Source organism: Pteropus medius, unplaced genomic scaffold (assembly GCF_902729225.1).
Source record: "Pteropus medius unplaced genomic scaffold, Ma_sr-lr_union100, whole genome shotgun sequence".
NCBI lineage: Eukaryota > Metazoa > Chordata > Mammalia > Chiroptera > Pteropodidae > Pteropus > Pteropus medius.
In genome coordinates, this window is record NW_024354875.1 from 28,225,929 (window position 1) to 28,243,222 (window position 17,294).

Below are 17,294 nucleotides of genomic sequence, written 5' to 3' on the forward strand. Positions count from 1 at the left end.
TTTTATCTATCACTTGATATTAACTATGCTGCTAACACAGCATTATATATTCTACTGTGATAAAACTTTTCTTAAAAGAAAAACTGAAACTCCATTTTAATATTATATCTTTCTGAGAAACTATAATACACAAATCATCAATTATAAAGATAGACAGACTCTCAATTATAAAGATAGACAGACTTATTGTTATGAGACTGAAATCCAAATCCTGAGATTTGGATTTCAGTCTCATAACAATAAGTCTTCTGTTACAACTGAAGCATGATTGAATAATAAAGAGGTATAAAAAAATAGAAGAATTGAAAAGAAATAGCACATTGTAGGTATTCAATAAACAATTGTTTAATACTTGGTAATCTCAAAGGTTAAAATTTTTGACTAAAGAATTTGTACCTAGAAAAATTCTTAACTTAGTTAATATCAAATATATGATATCACAGACAGAGCAAGACAGTGATCTCCAGCACATCTATATAATTTTAGGGAGGTTACTCAGTCATTTTGATCTTAGTGTCTTCATATAAAATCATGTAGAATTGTTTTAAAGATTAAATGAGATATCATACATAAGAGCACAGACTTCGGCACAGAGTTAGGATATAGTTTGACATTTAATAATTCTGGTTCCCTTTCTGTCTTCAAATTTTCTTCACATAAACATGTGATGTATTACATTATATTTGACCATTATTTTAGAAGGGAGGAGCATGGAGCATGGTATCATTCTTACACAGCAGATTTTCTCTGTTCTTACCTGGTGATAAAGTGCTTCAGGGTAATCCTGTGTCATTAACCGGAATAGAGCTAATAAAGCCCAGCCGAAATTGTCAAAATTTGTGTAGCCATCATCAGGATTTGTGCCAGCTTTTACACACACATATCCTTCAGGACACTGACTAAAAAAGACAAAGAAAAGAAAAATTGCTTACTCTTAGGTGACTTTCAGATAACAGCCAAATCATAAATATAGACCATCTGTCATTTTACTAGCCTTTTGACCTTGAATAAATCATTTAGCTAGTCTGTCTATTGTTTTTTTTTATGGTAAGATTGGATTAATAATATTCCATACTGTACATTTCTCAACATGGTTTTGATGATAAAATGAAATAATGTAATCAAATGGGAACCATCAGTAAAAACAATAATTATTCAATAAATACTACTGATCTGGTGATATTGACTTAATAGAAGGAAACATTAACATCACTTACCCAGCATCTGTTCTGTTGCCACAAAGGAGAGCATATCTTTCTCCTTCCAAATGATAGAAGTTTTCTATTTCTGAAAAATAGGAAAGAAATAATATTCTATAAGAAATCTTGAGTGAATAGCATAGCTGAAATCCATTTAACCCTGTACAGAAGATGAACACCCCTCTCTATACTTAGGAATGAGGCTATAGCCTGGCCTTTTTAATCTAGGAGGCTGTTCTAGCATCTTATGCACAGGTCAAAAGGCCTCTGGCAATCTATCTACTTCATTGCCCTGAAAGTGACAAAACTCAGCATAGAAAGAAGAGAATCCTTCTCGAAATTAGAGTTCAGGAAAATAAACATAACCAGCCAGGTATGACTAGACCCCTAAAGGAAGAATTCCCAAAACTAATCTTTTTGAAGGCTGAGCACCTTTTCTTCCAGGGTTTATTCCTGATGATCTTCCTGAGCAGAAGATTGGAGTTTTCTGTCTCTGGGTTTAATTTCCATTCTCTTTCTACTTCGAAGCTTATTTTTCTACATTGATCATCCAGTGCTAGTTCCTTTCCTGATGTCATCTAATTTTCACTACAACCCAAGTCGATCTGAGTCATAGCCCATATAATTTATCCAGGTATCCTTACTTGCTGTTAATCAAAATGTAAATTGTGTATTTACAGATACCAGTTACCAAGGTTGTGAACATGTATGCTTAGGAGCATAGTTTTTTAGGTTCTGAATTCAAATCACAGAGAGCAGTCCTCAGTGTATATGTGAGTACATATATACATATAAACATATTTAAATTTGTATGTATATTATGTATACAAAATTTAATTTCTCCAGTCTCAAATAATGTCACTTTAATTTGTCACCCAAAATAATTTTAGAAGAATTTTTAAATCATAAATAGTTAAGAATCACTGATCAAATCTTTTGAATGGCAGTCAAAAACCAAATGAAATTTGACATTAGTAGAACTGGGCAGTCTCAAGTAGTCTTCTAAATAGAAGGACTATGACATAGCAATTAGGTTAAATAATGTTGTACAAATGTAATATTTTCAGCAATTCCTAACATGATATTTGAAATGGAATGGCTAGAATGGAACAAATTTGAAAGTGGTAATCTTTCAAAAGTGATTTCTTTATAATATTATACATTAACAAAGATGAAAAGAACCTGGACTCTGTTTTCTTAACAAAAAACTGTGAAATAGCAAAAATTGTTTATTTTTAAAGGAATTAGCATATTTTTGTTACAATGTCAAAGAAACCAAAGGGTATTTCAATTGGAATCTAATATCTATCTCCTGTAGTCCTTACCACTAAAACTGAGACCTTGAAACAGACACATATAACAGCAAACATTTCACATACTCACATACTAATAATTTTGTATTACTTGCATCATAATTATATTCCAGGGTAAACCAAAGAATAAAATTTATTGATTTGTTTTAGAACTTGTTAAATCTAAAGTACAAATATAACTAATATAGGACTACATAAGATTTATCAACATTTAAATTTTATTAGTTAAAAAATGTGCTTTTAGTTTTTTCTAAATACTGTCAGAAAGGACGTGATAATTTAAATATGAGAGAAAAATCCAATAAGAGTATGGCCTGGGAAAAAGAGAAAGCTTCTAAAACCAGATCGAGCTTCATTAGAATTCTAATTTTGCCACCAAGTAGTTGCAGTACACTGGAACATTCTAAATTTCTCTGAACTTCTGTTTCCTTGTTTGTAACAGGGATTATTTATGTTTCTTCTGCAGGATTATGGTGAAGATATATGATCAAGCACGTAAATTACTTATACATAAGAGTTAAGCGATACCTATTTGGCATTATTTCTATTAGCCTAACATATTTTCATTATTTAGTAAAGTATAACTCAAAGTATTTAAAATGAACAGCAGTAATTGAAACAAGAGTAAGAATTTCTATATTGTAGGTCATGTTTTTCATTTGTAAGGTCATCACAAAGTTTCTAATGAGTAAACTTAAATTTATATTTTAAATAAATGACTTTATTAAAGAAAGGTAGTATTATAAGAATTCTACTCTGATGAAATTGCAAATAAGACTGATCGTATTTATTTATTTAAAAAAATAAAATTTAGCAATTCCGAACTTAGGTTTCCCTTATCTAAATGTCTAAAGCTTTGAACTTTGCTATCCTGATAAATGAAACATCCAAATTAGTCCTTGAGCATAGTTACAGCATTTACATTTACAATCTAAAGTCGAATTTGTTCTGAAGTTGACAGTTCATGTTTCTGTGAAGACCAATCTCTCACTAAGAAAAATTTTAATTTTTGACATAGATGGCAAGTGATTCTTACCTCGAAGATAATGTGGGTTTCTAGTTTTGTTGTATAGGGTTTCAGTTTCATTTTCTTGGGGCCATCGCAAACATTTATGCTTCAGGTTGCCCATGAAGAGCCCCATCCCAATTAGAGAAAATACATTCAGAAAAAACAGAGTAAGGATAATGACACCAGCAAGTTTTTTCAAACAATGGAGCAGGATCCCTAGATAAGTCTTCAGGCCTGAAAAGAAAAAAGTTTATTTTGATCAAATAAAATATCTTAGTAAAGTAGCATTAGCAAACTTCTCCCATGGCAAGTGCATAATCCATCGTTAATTGGTAGCTTTGTGTTTTATAATCTAATTCATCATTATCTAGATCTAATAAATAAAATGAATAAAAACTCAATCTTTGAGGTTTCTGTATTATGCTAATTTATTACACCTGACAAAATAATTCAGATACAATATATTTTAAAATTAGTCATACATTTGTTTGACTAATTTTAAAATTAGTCAATTTAAAATTAGTCAAATTTTAAATGACTAATTTTTGCTCTTGGTTACTGCTTTTCACACCATTCACCTTTGTTTATAAGTCAAGTACAGGTATAGAGTTATAAATGAAAACGAGTTGTAGATATTGTTGAAACAAAAATAGTTTGAAATAGCAGTATTCTATACTGTTCTTTAACTTATTAAGAATTCAATTTTGGAAGCCGATTAAATAAAATGTGAAAAAAATAATGATTAGAAATGAGAATAATACACAACTGCGATATATGCAGGTTGTACTTAGAGTACTTACTAATTGAGAATTCAAACTTAAAGTTGGGTTTATTTAAGCACATTCATTTTTCTAATTATTAAATACATGCCTAATTCTGAAAACAGAAAATAAGAGACAAAAAAAAATGTAATTGTACTTCATAGATGAAACTACAACCTACTTACCTATCTCCCTTCCGTCCTCCCTCCCTCTCTTCCTCTCTTCCCCCCTTCTTCCCTTCCTCCCTTCCTTCCTTCCTTCCTTCTTTCCTCCCTTCCTTATTCCTTTCATTCCTACCTTCCCTCCTTCCTTCCTTTATCCCTTTCTTCCTTTCTTTTTCCCTTTCTCTCTTATTTGTTGGTCTGTTTATATTTAGGATCCTAATAACTGCTCAGCTCAAAAATGTATGAGAACACACCAGCTCTGTGATATTGAGCAAATTATCAATATTTCTATGCCTCCATTTTATTATCTTTAAAATGAGGATAATAATACCTATATTTCATATATTACTGTGATTATTGCAAATCTCTTTTTTAAATGACTTCCTCGGATGATTGGATGTCTTGAGTATAAAAGAATAGGGTTGAAATAAAGTTATTCCTGTGGTTAAAAAAATGTGATATCTAGATTAAATATTCAATTTAAATTAATAATATTAAAATACATGCTTACAGCCTACTTTTGCCACTTGGAATTATGCCATTAATTTTTTTTTTTTGCTATATGCTAGTCTTTTTTAAGTGTTATATTAGAAATGGAATTTCTGTGTCAAAATATATGACCACATTTATGTATTGATAGATATATTCAAATTTCTTTTAACAGCTGTTAAAACAATGTATAAATCAGACTACTACATGTATATAGTCATGCCTCATTAAAAACAAAAGATTTTTAAGAAAGCATTATTTTCAATTTATTAGAAAAAAATTGAATCACTGTATTTTGATGTAATTTCTGATTACCATAACAAACTTTAAAAATATGTATATTTTCACTGTCTACTTTTTATTTGGTAACTATCATGAGTTCTCTAAATATTATTGTACTGGAAATTTTTGTCATATTGTTTTGTTGAAATTATTTTTAAGAGTGGCAATTCTTAAATAAGAATATGTGTGTATATATATGTATATGTACATACACACACATATATACATATAAAGCAAATTTTTTGTGAGTTTTAATTTAAGTGGTGACATTTTGTTTGAAGGTAAAAAAGTCACCATCCAATTTTACAGAATCAAATTTATTAATAATTTTCATTGTTATCTACCATTCAAAGTTCTGAACCATATGCCAATTTTGATTCTGATTTCCTAGTATGACATTCCCTTTCTTTTTATTTTTTAAACTTTCATTTTGTTTTAGTTCAGGTATATTTCTTGTGGAGTTTATTTCTGATTTAATTTCTTACTTTTTTTCATCTAATATTTTAGATAAAATAAATCTAATTTGAGAAACTGTATCAAACTTAAGTTCTTATTTTGAACAAATGTACTCTCTACATCAAAAATGAAACTGTATCTACTGTAATTTCACCATATAAGATCTTACTTTTGGTATTATCACACTTGCCCCTGGGTTTATTGACCCAACTATTTCATAATATTCTGACTCATAGCAGCCAAAAGAACTCTGGGTGGAGCTGTTCCTATCTGACTGTTTTTATTAATTTTGAATAACAAGTTAGGTATTGGTGGGCTTTTTAGGATATCTTCAAGAATGAGAGCTATAAGTAGTCCTCAGCATCTTCCATCAACATAGTCACAACCTTATTTAGCATAATTTCATTGAACTTTGTGGCATATGGAATGCACCCTATCTAAGCACTCACAGCAAAAGGGAATGTATTTTATTTTATATTACTTTGTTCATTTCATCTGGATTTTAGATTCAATAAGGAAAAGAAGAAAGTAGATTAGATATCTGTGTAAACTGTTATCTCTCTTAGAAGTCTAGGAACAATTTTATAAAAGTTCATATTTAAGATATAAAAATAAATAAAAAAATAGAAAAATATTTTTGATTAATCTCTGCGTTTTGTCATAAGTAGTAAACTCATCTCTATATAAATAAATAACAGTCAAATGTGCTATTTTTTTCGTGCCTTTCCTATAGTGGCAGAAGTAAATTTCAAGATCAGATAATTCATTGATTTCAAAGCTGAACCACTACTCAATTTATATATCTTCAAATAATAACAGAGGAGTTCCAGTGAATATATGGGAGTACATAAAAACAAAAAAAAAAAACAAAAAGAAAAAATTCGGTGCCATTACTTACCTTGGTTTAAAGGGATAATTTTCAAAATTCTCAAATTTCTTGCAATTCTAAATGTTGAAACGAAGTTTAGAGGCGAATAGCTTGTTACGTGCCTGTGGAATTAGTTAAGAGTTATTTAGAAGTCACATTGAGTCTATGCTACTTCTCTTTGCCTTTTTATATTCTTTGAAACTTATTTTTAAAACCATATATCCATTATTATTATTATAGATAGTAATTATTATTTCATTATAATTCCCTTGCTCTCATTATTTCATTTGCAAATAATTTTATTACTGATTGGAAGATAAAGATTGCTACAAATGCAAAGTAGCCATGTAAATATTAATCCACAAATTATGAGCATTTATAAAATTTTGACACTGTGAGTACTCTTAATTCCATATCAAATACTGTATATCATGTTTATAAATAATTTGTTATCTAATAAAAAGAAATTTAAAATTCATAGTTTTTTTAAAGGAATAAGCTCCTTTTTAAGGATTTAAACTTTAGATGATGGTGGTGGTGATTTTGATGATAGTGATAATGATGATGATGATGATGATAATGGTAATGGTGATGTTGGCAGAAGTCAAGGTGCATAGTGGTTAAGAGCACAGACTCTGTATCCAGATTGCCTATGGACAGGGTCCACTTAGAAGAACATCTGGCACGTACTAAGAGCTATGAAAGTGTTAGCTGTATTAGCTAAGTGTTTGATAACAGCAATACCAGAAATAATGACAAATAACAGAAACAGTAGTGATTGCAATGATAATAATTATAATGATATTAGCTACTATTTTTTGATTGCTTACAACATTGCAGACACTGATTACTGACCTTTACAAAGATTATTTTTTTTAATTTAAACTGAAGTCTATAAATAGAATATCAATTTTAAATTACTTTAACAGGAATTTAATGCCCGCAATCATTTCTTCAGTCATAACACAGAGTACATTAAACAGACGCATTGAAAAAATAAATACATAAGTCTCCAGATTTTCTGCTCACTGAAAATAAAAACTTTAAAAGCAAATATTCTACCCCTATCATCTTTGCTTCATATAGAAAACAGAAATAATACCCCATTCCTTTAATTTTTATTGCCTATTCCAAGGACTAGCTCGGTAGGAGTTACCTAAGAGAACTCATTTTAACTGTAATTTATGAAATATTCTTTATTTTCAAATTTTTGCAGGCCGAAAATTTTGTTATCCTCAATATTTTTTATGAAAAGCATTTGCTTAGAAAGGTATCAAGATTTTCGTAACTTAAAGAAACACTCACTCAAACAAAGTTACAGTGAAATCAAGCCAGTTCCATGGATCACCAAAGAAATAAAAAGGTCCTGCCCAGATGCCTCTTGCAGTAAGTTTTATAAGTATTTCAAGTGTGTAAATTCCAAGCAAAGTATTCCTGCAGAAAAATTTTCACATATACATTAAAAGTGAAAATAATACGTTGTCAGCTCTGAAATACAATGTCTGTGATAACTATTTGGCAACCAATCAACCAACAACAAATCAACCACCAGACAACAATCAAAAAAGCATGTGTCCCTTAAACCATAGGATAGGGCTTTAGATAGGGCTTCTAGGGTGGACTATGTCTGATGGCATTAACTATGAAATTTGACTATCAGTTTTTTCGAGTCCTTGATGAAAGTATCAAGTTTATTCCACATTGAGAATCACACAATAATTAATTGAATTGTAAAAGCATGTGAAAGAATTAATTTTATTATATGCATATACAAAGATTTTTATGGTCAATGAGTATAATATTTACCTTCTAAAGTCAATTAGTTTTAAGAATGATTAAACTTGAGAGATAGCATCAAGAAAACCTTTATTCCTAGAAAATTTAATGGACCTTTCTACCTCTGTAGTCTAATGCAAGTGAAACTACTCATATCCCTCAGGAAAGAGAAAAGAAGTAGAACAGAAAGGAAGAAAAAGAAATAACTTTCTTACCGAATGGAAAGAAATGTTATTTGAGTTTGAAGCAAATCAGGTGTGAGATAGCAATAGTAATCTGAGGCATCGACATATTAATCATTAGTAATTAACTTTAAAAAAGAACCTCATTTGAATGATAGCACAGACATCATTCAAATGATAAACACATAGCTAAAGACTCAAACATTTGCATAATGTTAACTTAACAGGTTGGAAAATAGAAGCATTTAAAATCTAACTAAGGATAATGAAAGTGCAGAAAAACATTAAAACTGATTGTTATATATCTATATATTTGTTTCTATTTGGAAAATTCATTAATCATGGTATGTGTATAAATATTACATTATGTACAACAAACAGTATATTATATATAAAATATAAATATTAAATTACATGATGTTATAATATATAGTATATAATGTACTGTAATACCATATGTTAAATATATGTTAAATATAAAGTATAATCTTACATGAGATTATACATAATCATATAACTTACTGTAATGCTGGCCCCCATTTTGGCAAATCAGTCATGGACATATATATGCAGTCAGTCAGGACAGTCATTAAAATGAACAGTCGGAAAAAGGTAGGTTACAGTCAAGGAATAATAGATAATAAATAATATTGGAAATATGCTCTAAAATCTGTTTATATATATATACACATATGAAATAAAAGTTTCTTAATGTCAAATATATATACTATTCATATTAAAAACAATTAAGATTAAGATTTGTTAATATTTATCACTACTGTGCATACTAGAAAATATATTTAAATGTATTCTCAGAAATGGAACACAGTGCAGTTATAATCCAGATTTCAATATGACCTAAAATGCTATATCAATTCAAAAGATAAAAAAACTGCAGCAATATTTGAATACAATTGTTGCATTTGATATTAGTACAGTCTAAAGCCAATAAAAAAGGATATGGATGTACCAACATCTTAATAGTTGTTTTTCTAATTGAATTGAAAGGAGACAATGTACACCAGGTAGCATTGAATCTGAAGATTGTTCTCTTTTTATTTATTACAATGAAAGTCTGTAAGGTGAAAAAGAGCATCAAGTGAAATTAAAACTACGAACTAAAACCAATTATGTAACATATTGCCATTGTTCATTTCAGCCATGAATTCAACAGTTATACATTTCTTATATTTTGATAGTCTTTTACAAATGAAATTAAATAGTCCTTTTAAAAACTCGTTTCACTGATATTTAGGCTTATCTTACCACTATTTTTTTTTTTTTTTGGCCAGTGTTCTACCTAAGAAAGCCATTTGCCACATACCAATCCCAAGTATTCTTGCAGAACTAATAGAAAGAAAACTGTATCCTAAAGGTTTGTGGTGATGCATTTAAATATACAAGAATTCGATAAATGTAAATAAAAGTTAATTTTATTTTAAAGTAAATAAGGTGCAGAATACAATAGTAAAAATAACAATGCACTGAAACATTATGTTAATCATTACCAGTTTTCTGGTATAAAACCCCGCTTGTATGTTATAATTGACATAAACATATATTACATCGTGTAAAAATAATATGTTGAGACACAGAAGCATTAAAACCCAAAATAATGAAAGATCAAAAATATCCTAAAAATGAGTCATATTTATGTATGTGTGTATATGTGTATTTATCTACAATATATGTGTACACACAGTGAAAATGTGTGTACACATATATTGTACACACATATAGTGTATATGTCTGTGTAGATGTAGATACACATATACACACATACATATATACATATCTATTTGGAAAAATAATTTATTATGGCATGTGCATAAATTCATAATACTGAATATTATATAATTATAATATAGTATATAATGTCATATAATACAATATACTATAATATACTAAAATGACATGTATTAAATATAATCTCATATACTATAGTATTACATAATGTATAATTATATAATTATACATAATGTATAATTACATAATTACGCAGAGGCATATATGGTAACCACATATCGGTATTGATATTTGTGTATATTTCCAAATATATTACTGGACATAAATATATATTTGTCCATATTTTTTGAATACATGTTCTAAATGAAAATCAAACTGTGCTATAATTTTCCTCAATAAGTAACTTTTCCAAAATACAATCTGTGCACATTTGGCCTATCACGTAATTATTTTCATATTTCTATTTTAAATGCAAAGAGAAAATTAATAGGACCAAAGAAAATAGATCTGATTATTTAGAATGTGCTTTCTGTGTATTTTCCAGAACAATGTTAAACTTCACAGAAGATGTACATACAATCAATCAGCTTATATATCATTGTAAAACAATAGGTACAGATGTAATAATTTTCCAGTTAATGTTTAAGTGTTAAAATGTTTATTTAATTTTAGAATTGTTAATTTATATTCCTCCTTTAACAGAATAGAATATAATCCAAAATTTTAATAACTGTCATCATTAACTACATATACTGTACTAAGCTATCTCTGCAGTTTTTAGCTTGGTTTATCTTTCAAAATATTTGTGTGTTTTTTCCTTCAGTAACAAACCTAGATTTGCCTACCACTCTTTATATACTACAAAGAACTCAGAATTCTGCTATATTAGAGTTATCTTTAAGGTTACTGTGTTATATCAACTGTTATGACTTAAGCATAGCAAAAACTGAAAGCATAGATAATTGAGATAAGGACTTATATTTTCACTAATACGTTTTCAAGATTTTACAGGTGTTTTATAGCTATTGTTGCAAAATGTCCATGGAGGCTACCAGAGATTCTGGAGTCTTTTTGTTAATATATACATTTACACTGTAAAATGCCAATATTCTTCCACAAGGCAAAGTATTCAAAAGAGTTGTAAACACCATGATCATTTTGCCTTCCATCCAGAGTTTTTGTTCAATTGCATTTCACCCATTTGTTAATATCATTAAATGCTCTACAAGAGTTTTACATTATATTTGTCCACAATGGAGGTAATCCTCATCTCCCCCAAACTTAATCTTTTTTTTTTCTGTAGTTATTTCATTTTTGTCAGTAGCACCACTATTCTTCCAGGCTGGAAATTTTGGCATTATTAGTCAGTCTTGAAATCCTCCTGTTCTCAGTTTTATTTCAAGCCTGGGTTACTCTTTCTCCTATTTCATTTTTCTGATCCTATCTCTTCCATGAAATAGTAATTGAGAAATCTCCAGATTAACCTTACTTAAATATTTCATTCATCACATCTGTCTTTTGGCCATCACATTAAATCCATGTTGACATCTCCATTACTGCATTTTATTTCCCACAATATGCAACATAGCTGCAAGGGTTTCAATTCTATCATCACCCTGCTCTTCTCTATTCCAGAATTAACTTCGGTTCTTGCGTGTTCATAGAAGATTTTCCCTTTGCTTTTAAAATTTGAAGTGTTCTCTAAGCCAGGGGTCACTAACCCCTAGCAGAGTCTGGTTCCTAGATGTGGCTATTAGGAAAAACTGGGCCACACAGCAGGAGGTAAGCGGCGGGCAGAGAGGAAAGCTTCATTTGTATTTGCAGCCACTCTCCAGTGCTAGCATCTAGCATCACTGCCTCATCTCTACCTCAGATCATCAAGCATTAGATTCTCATAGGCGCTCCAGTCCTTGGAGCCAAAAAGGGTGGAGACCACTGCTCTAAGCTATAACTCAAATTTTATTTCCTTAATGAAGATCCTTCCAGTTCTGTCAGTCCACACAGATCTCTGCCTTTCTTAAACATAATTATTCTTATTTTTTTATGATTTTGTGTTTGTTCTTAGATTATTCAAATATTTAGTAGATTCGTCAAGTCACTGTGGAGAAAAGATGGGATATGAATGTATGAATGAACAATAATGACAAATAAAATTTAGTTTGGCTTCATTTTCTTAACTACTCAGGGAGCTCATCAGTTGAACATTTGAAATTATGTTCAATATAATGTAAATTATGTACAATATAATGGAAATTTTATATTATAGTTGTTTTAAAATTGATTACCTTAAGTAGCCAATCATCATACTCCCACAAAACAAATCATCATATTAAGGCATAACAGTATAGCCTATCACAAAATAAAGTAACTCCAAACTAACTAGGCAAAATTTTTTAGCATTTTAGATAAAAATCTCAAATACGTGTGAAATTCGTTATGCAGTTTTCTATAACAAGATTACCTCTTAATTTATTCTTTATTCTCTCTTTTTATCCTATCTTCATTACATTTCTGCAAGTCTAATAAAAATATAGACATAATAAATTCAATTAATCCTTACATTTTTATTCTGGTAGTATGGATCCACATCTTCCAAGGGCTCTGACACCATTCCTTGAAGAAGATTTCCATAAATGAATGGAAGCTCTTTTCCAACTTCCAAGTCAGTATTTGGCTTTAAATCTTCTTGCTGTTCCTCATTGTGTTTTTTAGCGATACGCTGTTCCATAAGTTCAAGAGACTCTCTGGTGAAAGGGACAAGGCTCATAGGTTCTGGGGAAGCCATTTTCAATTTTGCCCCTGCAAGAAATGTATTTTTTTTTTTTTTAGTTCTTTATAAAATTTAAATTACAAAAGCTTAGGGTATGAATAAAAGAGAATAGCAAACTGAATACATGCATTCAAAGAAGATTCCTGAGTTTTGTAGAAACTTGAATTGTTAAACTAGGTTTTGTTAAATTTAATATTAGCCTTAATTTGTAATGTCATGAGTAATTCACTCTTTCATTTACTTATCTATTGAATCTTTTTCTTTTACTGAAATCTTCCTTTCCATTTCTCCCTTATAATGAAAGAGTTCTAAAGTAGTGAGAAATTTTGGGGAGAGGGGTGGGATATGGGAAAATACAATTATTTCACCCTCATTTGCATTTAAACATTGACTAGATTTATTTCCCTAAACACAGTTTTCATTGGCTCTGGGTTTCACTCTTCTTATAGCTCTGATAACTTCCCTTGACTCAGTTCTTCCTTCCAATTTTTAACTTTGATATCCCTTAAAGTTCTGTCTTTCCACCTCTGTTATATTCTTCTTGTTGAATGCATAGGCAAACACAGAGTTTTAATTACTGTACATGGATACTTACCAAGTACATTCCCCAAAATACTATCTTCCCTCACTTATCTATGTGGCTAATCCACCAATGACAGAAACTTAAGTAAAAAACTAAATTTATTGTTTTTCCCCATGGCTAGAATCACTCTTTAACCTTCTAGCCATTGTGAAAACAAAGATACAAATACAAACTAATTATCTTGAAAATTACTCATGAAATTTTTTTTGGTATCAATTCTGCTGAAGAGAATAATGTTCTTTACAATTATTTTTCATTATGTATTTAAATATTATCCATTGTTTAGATATCAACATCAGGTAAGTCATCTTTGTAATTCTGGATCTGGGTTGCTGTAGTAGTCTTTACAGGTTTCCCTTATTCTAGTCTTTACCTATTTCAAATCATTCTACAGGCCACTCATGTTAGTCTTCATTCAATAAAATTTTATGCATCAATTCCCCATTCGTGAACCTTGCTCTTTCTTCTCACATAAAAATATGTTCTTTTGCCGATTTTCTCCAACCTAATTCCTGTCAAAACCTACTTCTTCAAATGATCCTATTCGGTGACAATTAATTATTCTTTATTCATTCCCCTTAACCCTCTTTGTAATGTTAGTATTGCAATTAAGAATAAGAAATTCTGTACTTGATATCGTGGCATTTTGAAAGAGTATATTTTGTCTCTTATAGTGCTGGCCTTAGCTGAATTCCTTCTATAACATTTTCCTAAAACAGAAATTACACACATATGTATTCACACATATTTTGCACCAGAATTTTACACCATTGATTGAAATTGAGTTGTTTAATAGTTTAGACCATTACTTATCTATTAATGGAAAATAAGAAAAGACATTAATCTTAATGGAGTACTAATGCTTTCAAGAACCAGACTCCTGCCCATAACATAAATGAATGGCATGTGGGAGATAGTTTAAATATACAAATGGCAATCTCATAGACTTCCAAGGGCAGAATGTGTAGTCCATTTCTATGTCCTGGGAAAAAAAATGAAAAATTAAGTACTGGGATGACTCCTTATAGTCTTCCATGGAATCACAGTTTTCTGGGCTTTATTTTTTTTATTTATTTTTTTATTGAATCCTATCTAAAATATGGCTTCCTTTGCTTATTTCTAAGAAGACACATAAAAAGTACCATCCCAGCCTCATCTTTATTTGATTTCTCAGTTTAAGTTTCTACCATATGCCTATAATCTCTATCTGAAAAACTATAAATAAAAAGATGCTCTTAATTGGTCTAGCCCAGCCTATAGATTTCCTTCCTCTTGATTCAGTCATTTATGACCAGAGAGAGGGACATTTTCATAATAGCGGTGGCTTCTTATGTTTAAGTCCCTCAAAGGACATTACAAAGGTGGGGTGTGAAGCAATTTTAAGGAGAGAAATATGGCATAGGAATATTAACATATATCTATTTGGAGCTCTTTCTTCAGACTAATGGTATGAAAACTAACAATTGTTTATCTTAAAATTTACTCATTTTCCAAATATCTTGCTCAATATCATGCACAAAGCTAACACATTAAAAGTTTGTTATGAATTATTTATATACACCATGTACGTACAATCACATATATAATAACACCTTACATATCCAACTTTATTTAGGGGAGTCGAAATTCTTTGGATAAGTACAATTTATAAACACAGGTTATAGACAAGTGAAATTTGCCCTTACATATGTAATCTTCTTTTAAAATAGTTAATGAACTTTCAAAATTGAATTCCTTATGTGGAATTGCTTGAATTAAATGGTTTCTGAATGACTTATGATTGTAGGCTAATATAAACCAATAAAATAAATAAAATCATGAACTTCGAAATTAGATAGACCTGCATTCAGATGCTAAGTTCTGTTACTAACGTTCTGAGAAGTCTCAGTCAGATTACATAATATTCTTGAACCAATCAGTCATAAAATTGGGATTCCTCTTTGAGTTAAATATGGATAAAATAAAACAATATGGATGAAAATACCTAGTGCAGTGATTGCCACATAATAGGCAGGAAGTAAACATAAATTTTTTATTGTGATAATATTTTTATGTGTTAGAATAGTGGGCCAAATCTAGTGGAATAAAATATAAGAGGACTATATGTATGGTTTTGAAATTTGGACCAAAGCATTCCATCTCCACAAGTACTGTATAGAAGAAATATGTTTTTGTAGCAGAGAAAACTTCTAAGGGGTTTTACTTAATAGTAATTGCAATATAAATCAATATTGATTTGTATCTACCAAGAAAACTATGTAATCTTTATCTGGATTTAAGGAATATAAAGGAGGCAGCCTTTCTCTATTCTGTTGTAATTCATGGCCACACATAACTCATGTACCTAAACTAGATGGTCTTCAAATAGAATCAGAACATTAATTAGATTCAAAGCACACCTTCTATAGACCAGTTAAAAGAATGGAGGGTATCTTAGTTGAAGCAGAAAAGACTCAAGGAGAACATTATTTTTTCCAAGTATCATAACATAGCTTGAGCCATATTACCTCAAATATAAACTTTGAAATTCCTCATGTATTTCCAAGGTCATAGAAGTTAAACAGACCATACATAGAACCCCTGGACCACAGTACTGACTCTGTCAGTGCTAATTCTCTCTCTTAACTCAGTCATCTCAGAAGATTTCTTTAGTGATGATTCTGATGTTGAATGAAACTACTATGGGTTATTGACTATGTGAATGAATTGATCATGGTCATTGTCTTCTATGGTATGACAAAGAAATGCAAGAGCTTATCAAATGGAATGGATTTGCATATGGCTTCCAGATTGCTAAGGGCCGATTGTAAATTATTAATCATTACATCATAATTCAGTAAAAGCATTTCTGTGGGGAATTTATAAAATATGGTCCAGGCACTATGCTTTCTGGTGAGTGATCTTAATACAACAGTAAAGCCTGAAAAATATAGAAAAATTAATAGTTAATCTGTCCATTAGATTTCCTTTTAAAAAAATCGAAAGCTAAAGTAAGCTTTTGGCAAGAATTATATCAAAGTCAACTCAGGTTTGGACACTAACAAGTTCCATTCGCACTAATATTTTATATTGTTGATTAAAGTGCAAACCATATCTCTTGGATATCAGTTAAAAGTAGCAGAACTAGCAACAATATGGGAGGAATAAGTACATTCTTATAGAAAAAAGTATTTTTCTTAAAATAATTTTCGAGCATTTGCGAATGAGCCAACATTTATTATATATTTATCATAATTAAGATAATTATAATTATGGTCACACTTACTGAGTGACTACTATTTCTGAGGCACTAGACTAGATGTTTCAAATTCTATTATCTCATGTTCTCGTATATCATCCTTGTGATCATCATTTTACAAATGAGGAAACAGAAATTGATGATTTTCATGACTTCATTGTATAGCTGGTTGGGTGGTGGAGATAGATACTAATGCAGGTGTATTTAAATCTTAATTTAAATACCTTTAAACCACACCACAAGAGTGCTTAGAAGCTGTAAATATTTTAGTGTAAACAACTGATATCTCAGTATGACTACTTTAGTGATATTAATAAAAAACTAATGGGCTTAATGGGATAATTTAACCACTAGCTTAACCATTGAGTAGCTGACAAGTTGATGTCAAATGGGATCATCTGGAATATTTTTTACGTAAATGTTGTCAAAGTCAAATATTTTGTAAAATTTTGTAAACT

General features: G+C 29.9%; 1 protein-coding gene across 2 annotated transcripts in view; it reads right to left on the reverse strand.

Moving 5' to 3' along the window:
• The window catches only part of SCN7A (sodium voltage-gated channel alpha subunit 7), a 70,811-nt gene that overhangs the window by 40,474 nt on the left and 13,043 nt on the right, over window positions 1-17,294 (reverse strand). For both annotated transcript variants that reach the window (XM_039855263.1, XM_039855264.1), the window contains exons 2-9: window positions 12,806-13,044; window positions 9,462-9,574; window positions 9,022-9,111; window positions 7,847-7,975; window positions 6,572-6,663; window positions 3,549-3,755; window positions 1,218-1,287; window positions 758-899 (exon numbers count right to left, since the gene is read on the reverse strand). In XM_039855263.1, the coding sequence (XP_039711197.1) occupies window positions 758-899; window positions 1,218-1,287; window positions 3,549-3,755; window positions 6,572-6,663; window positions 7,847-7,975; window positions 9,022-9,111; window positions 9,462-9,574; window positions 12,806-13,030 (1,068 nt within the window). In that variant the 5' untranslated portion in view covers window positions 13,031-13,044. The remainder of the gene's footprint in view (window positions 1-757; window positions 900-1,217; window positions 1,288-3,548; window positions 3,756-6,571; window positions 6,664-7,846; window positions 7,976-9,021; window positions 9,112-9,461; window positions 9,575-12,805; window positions 13,045-17,294) is intronic.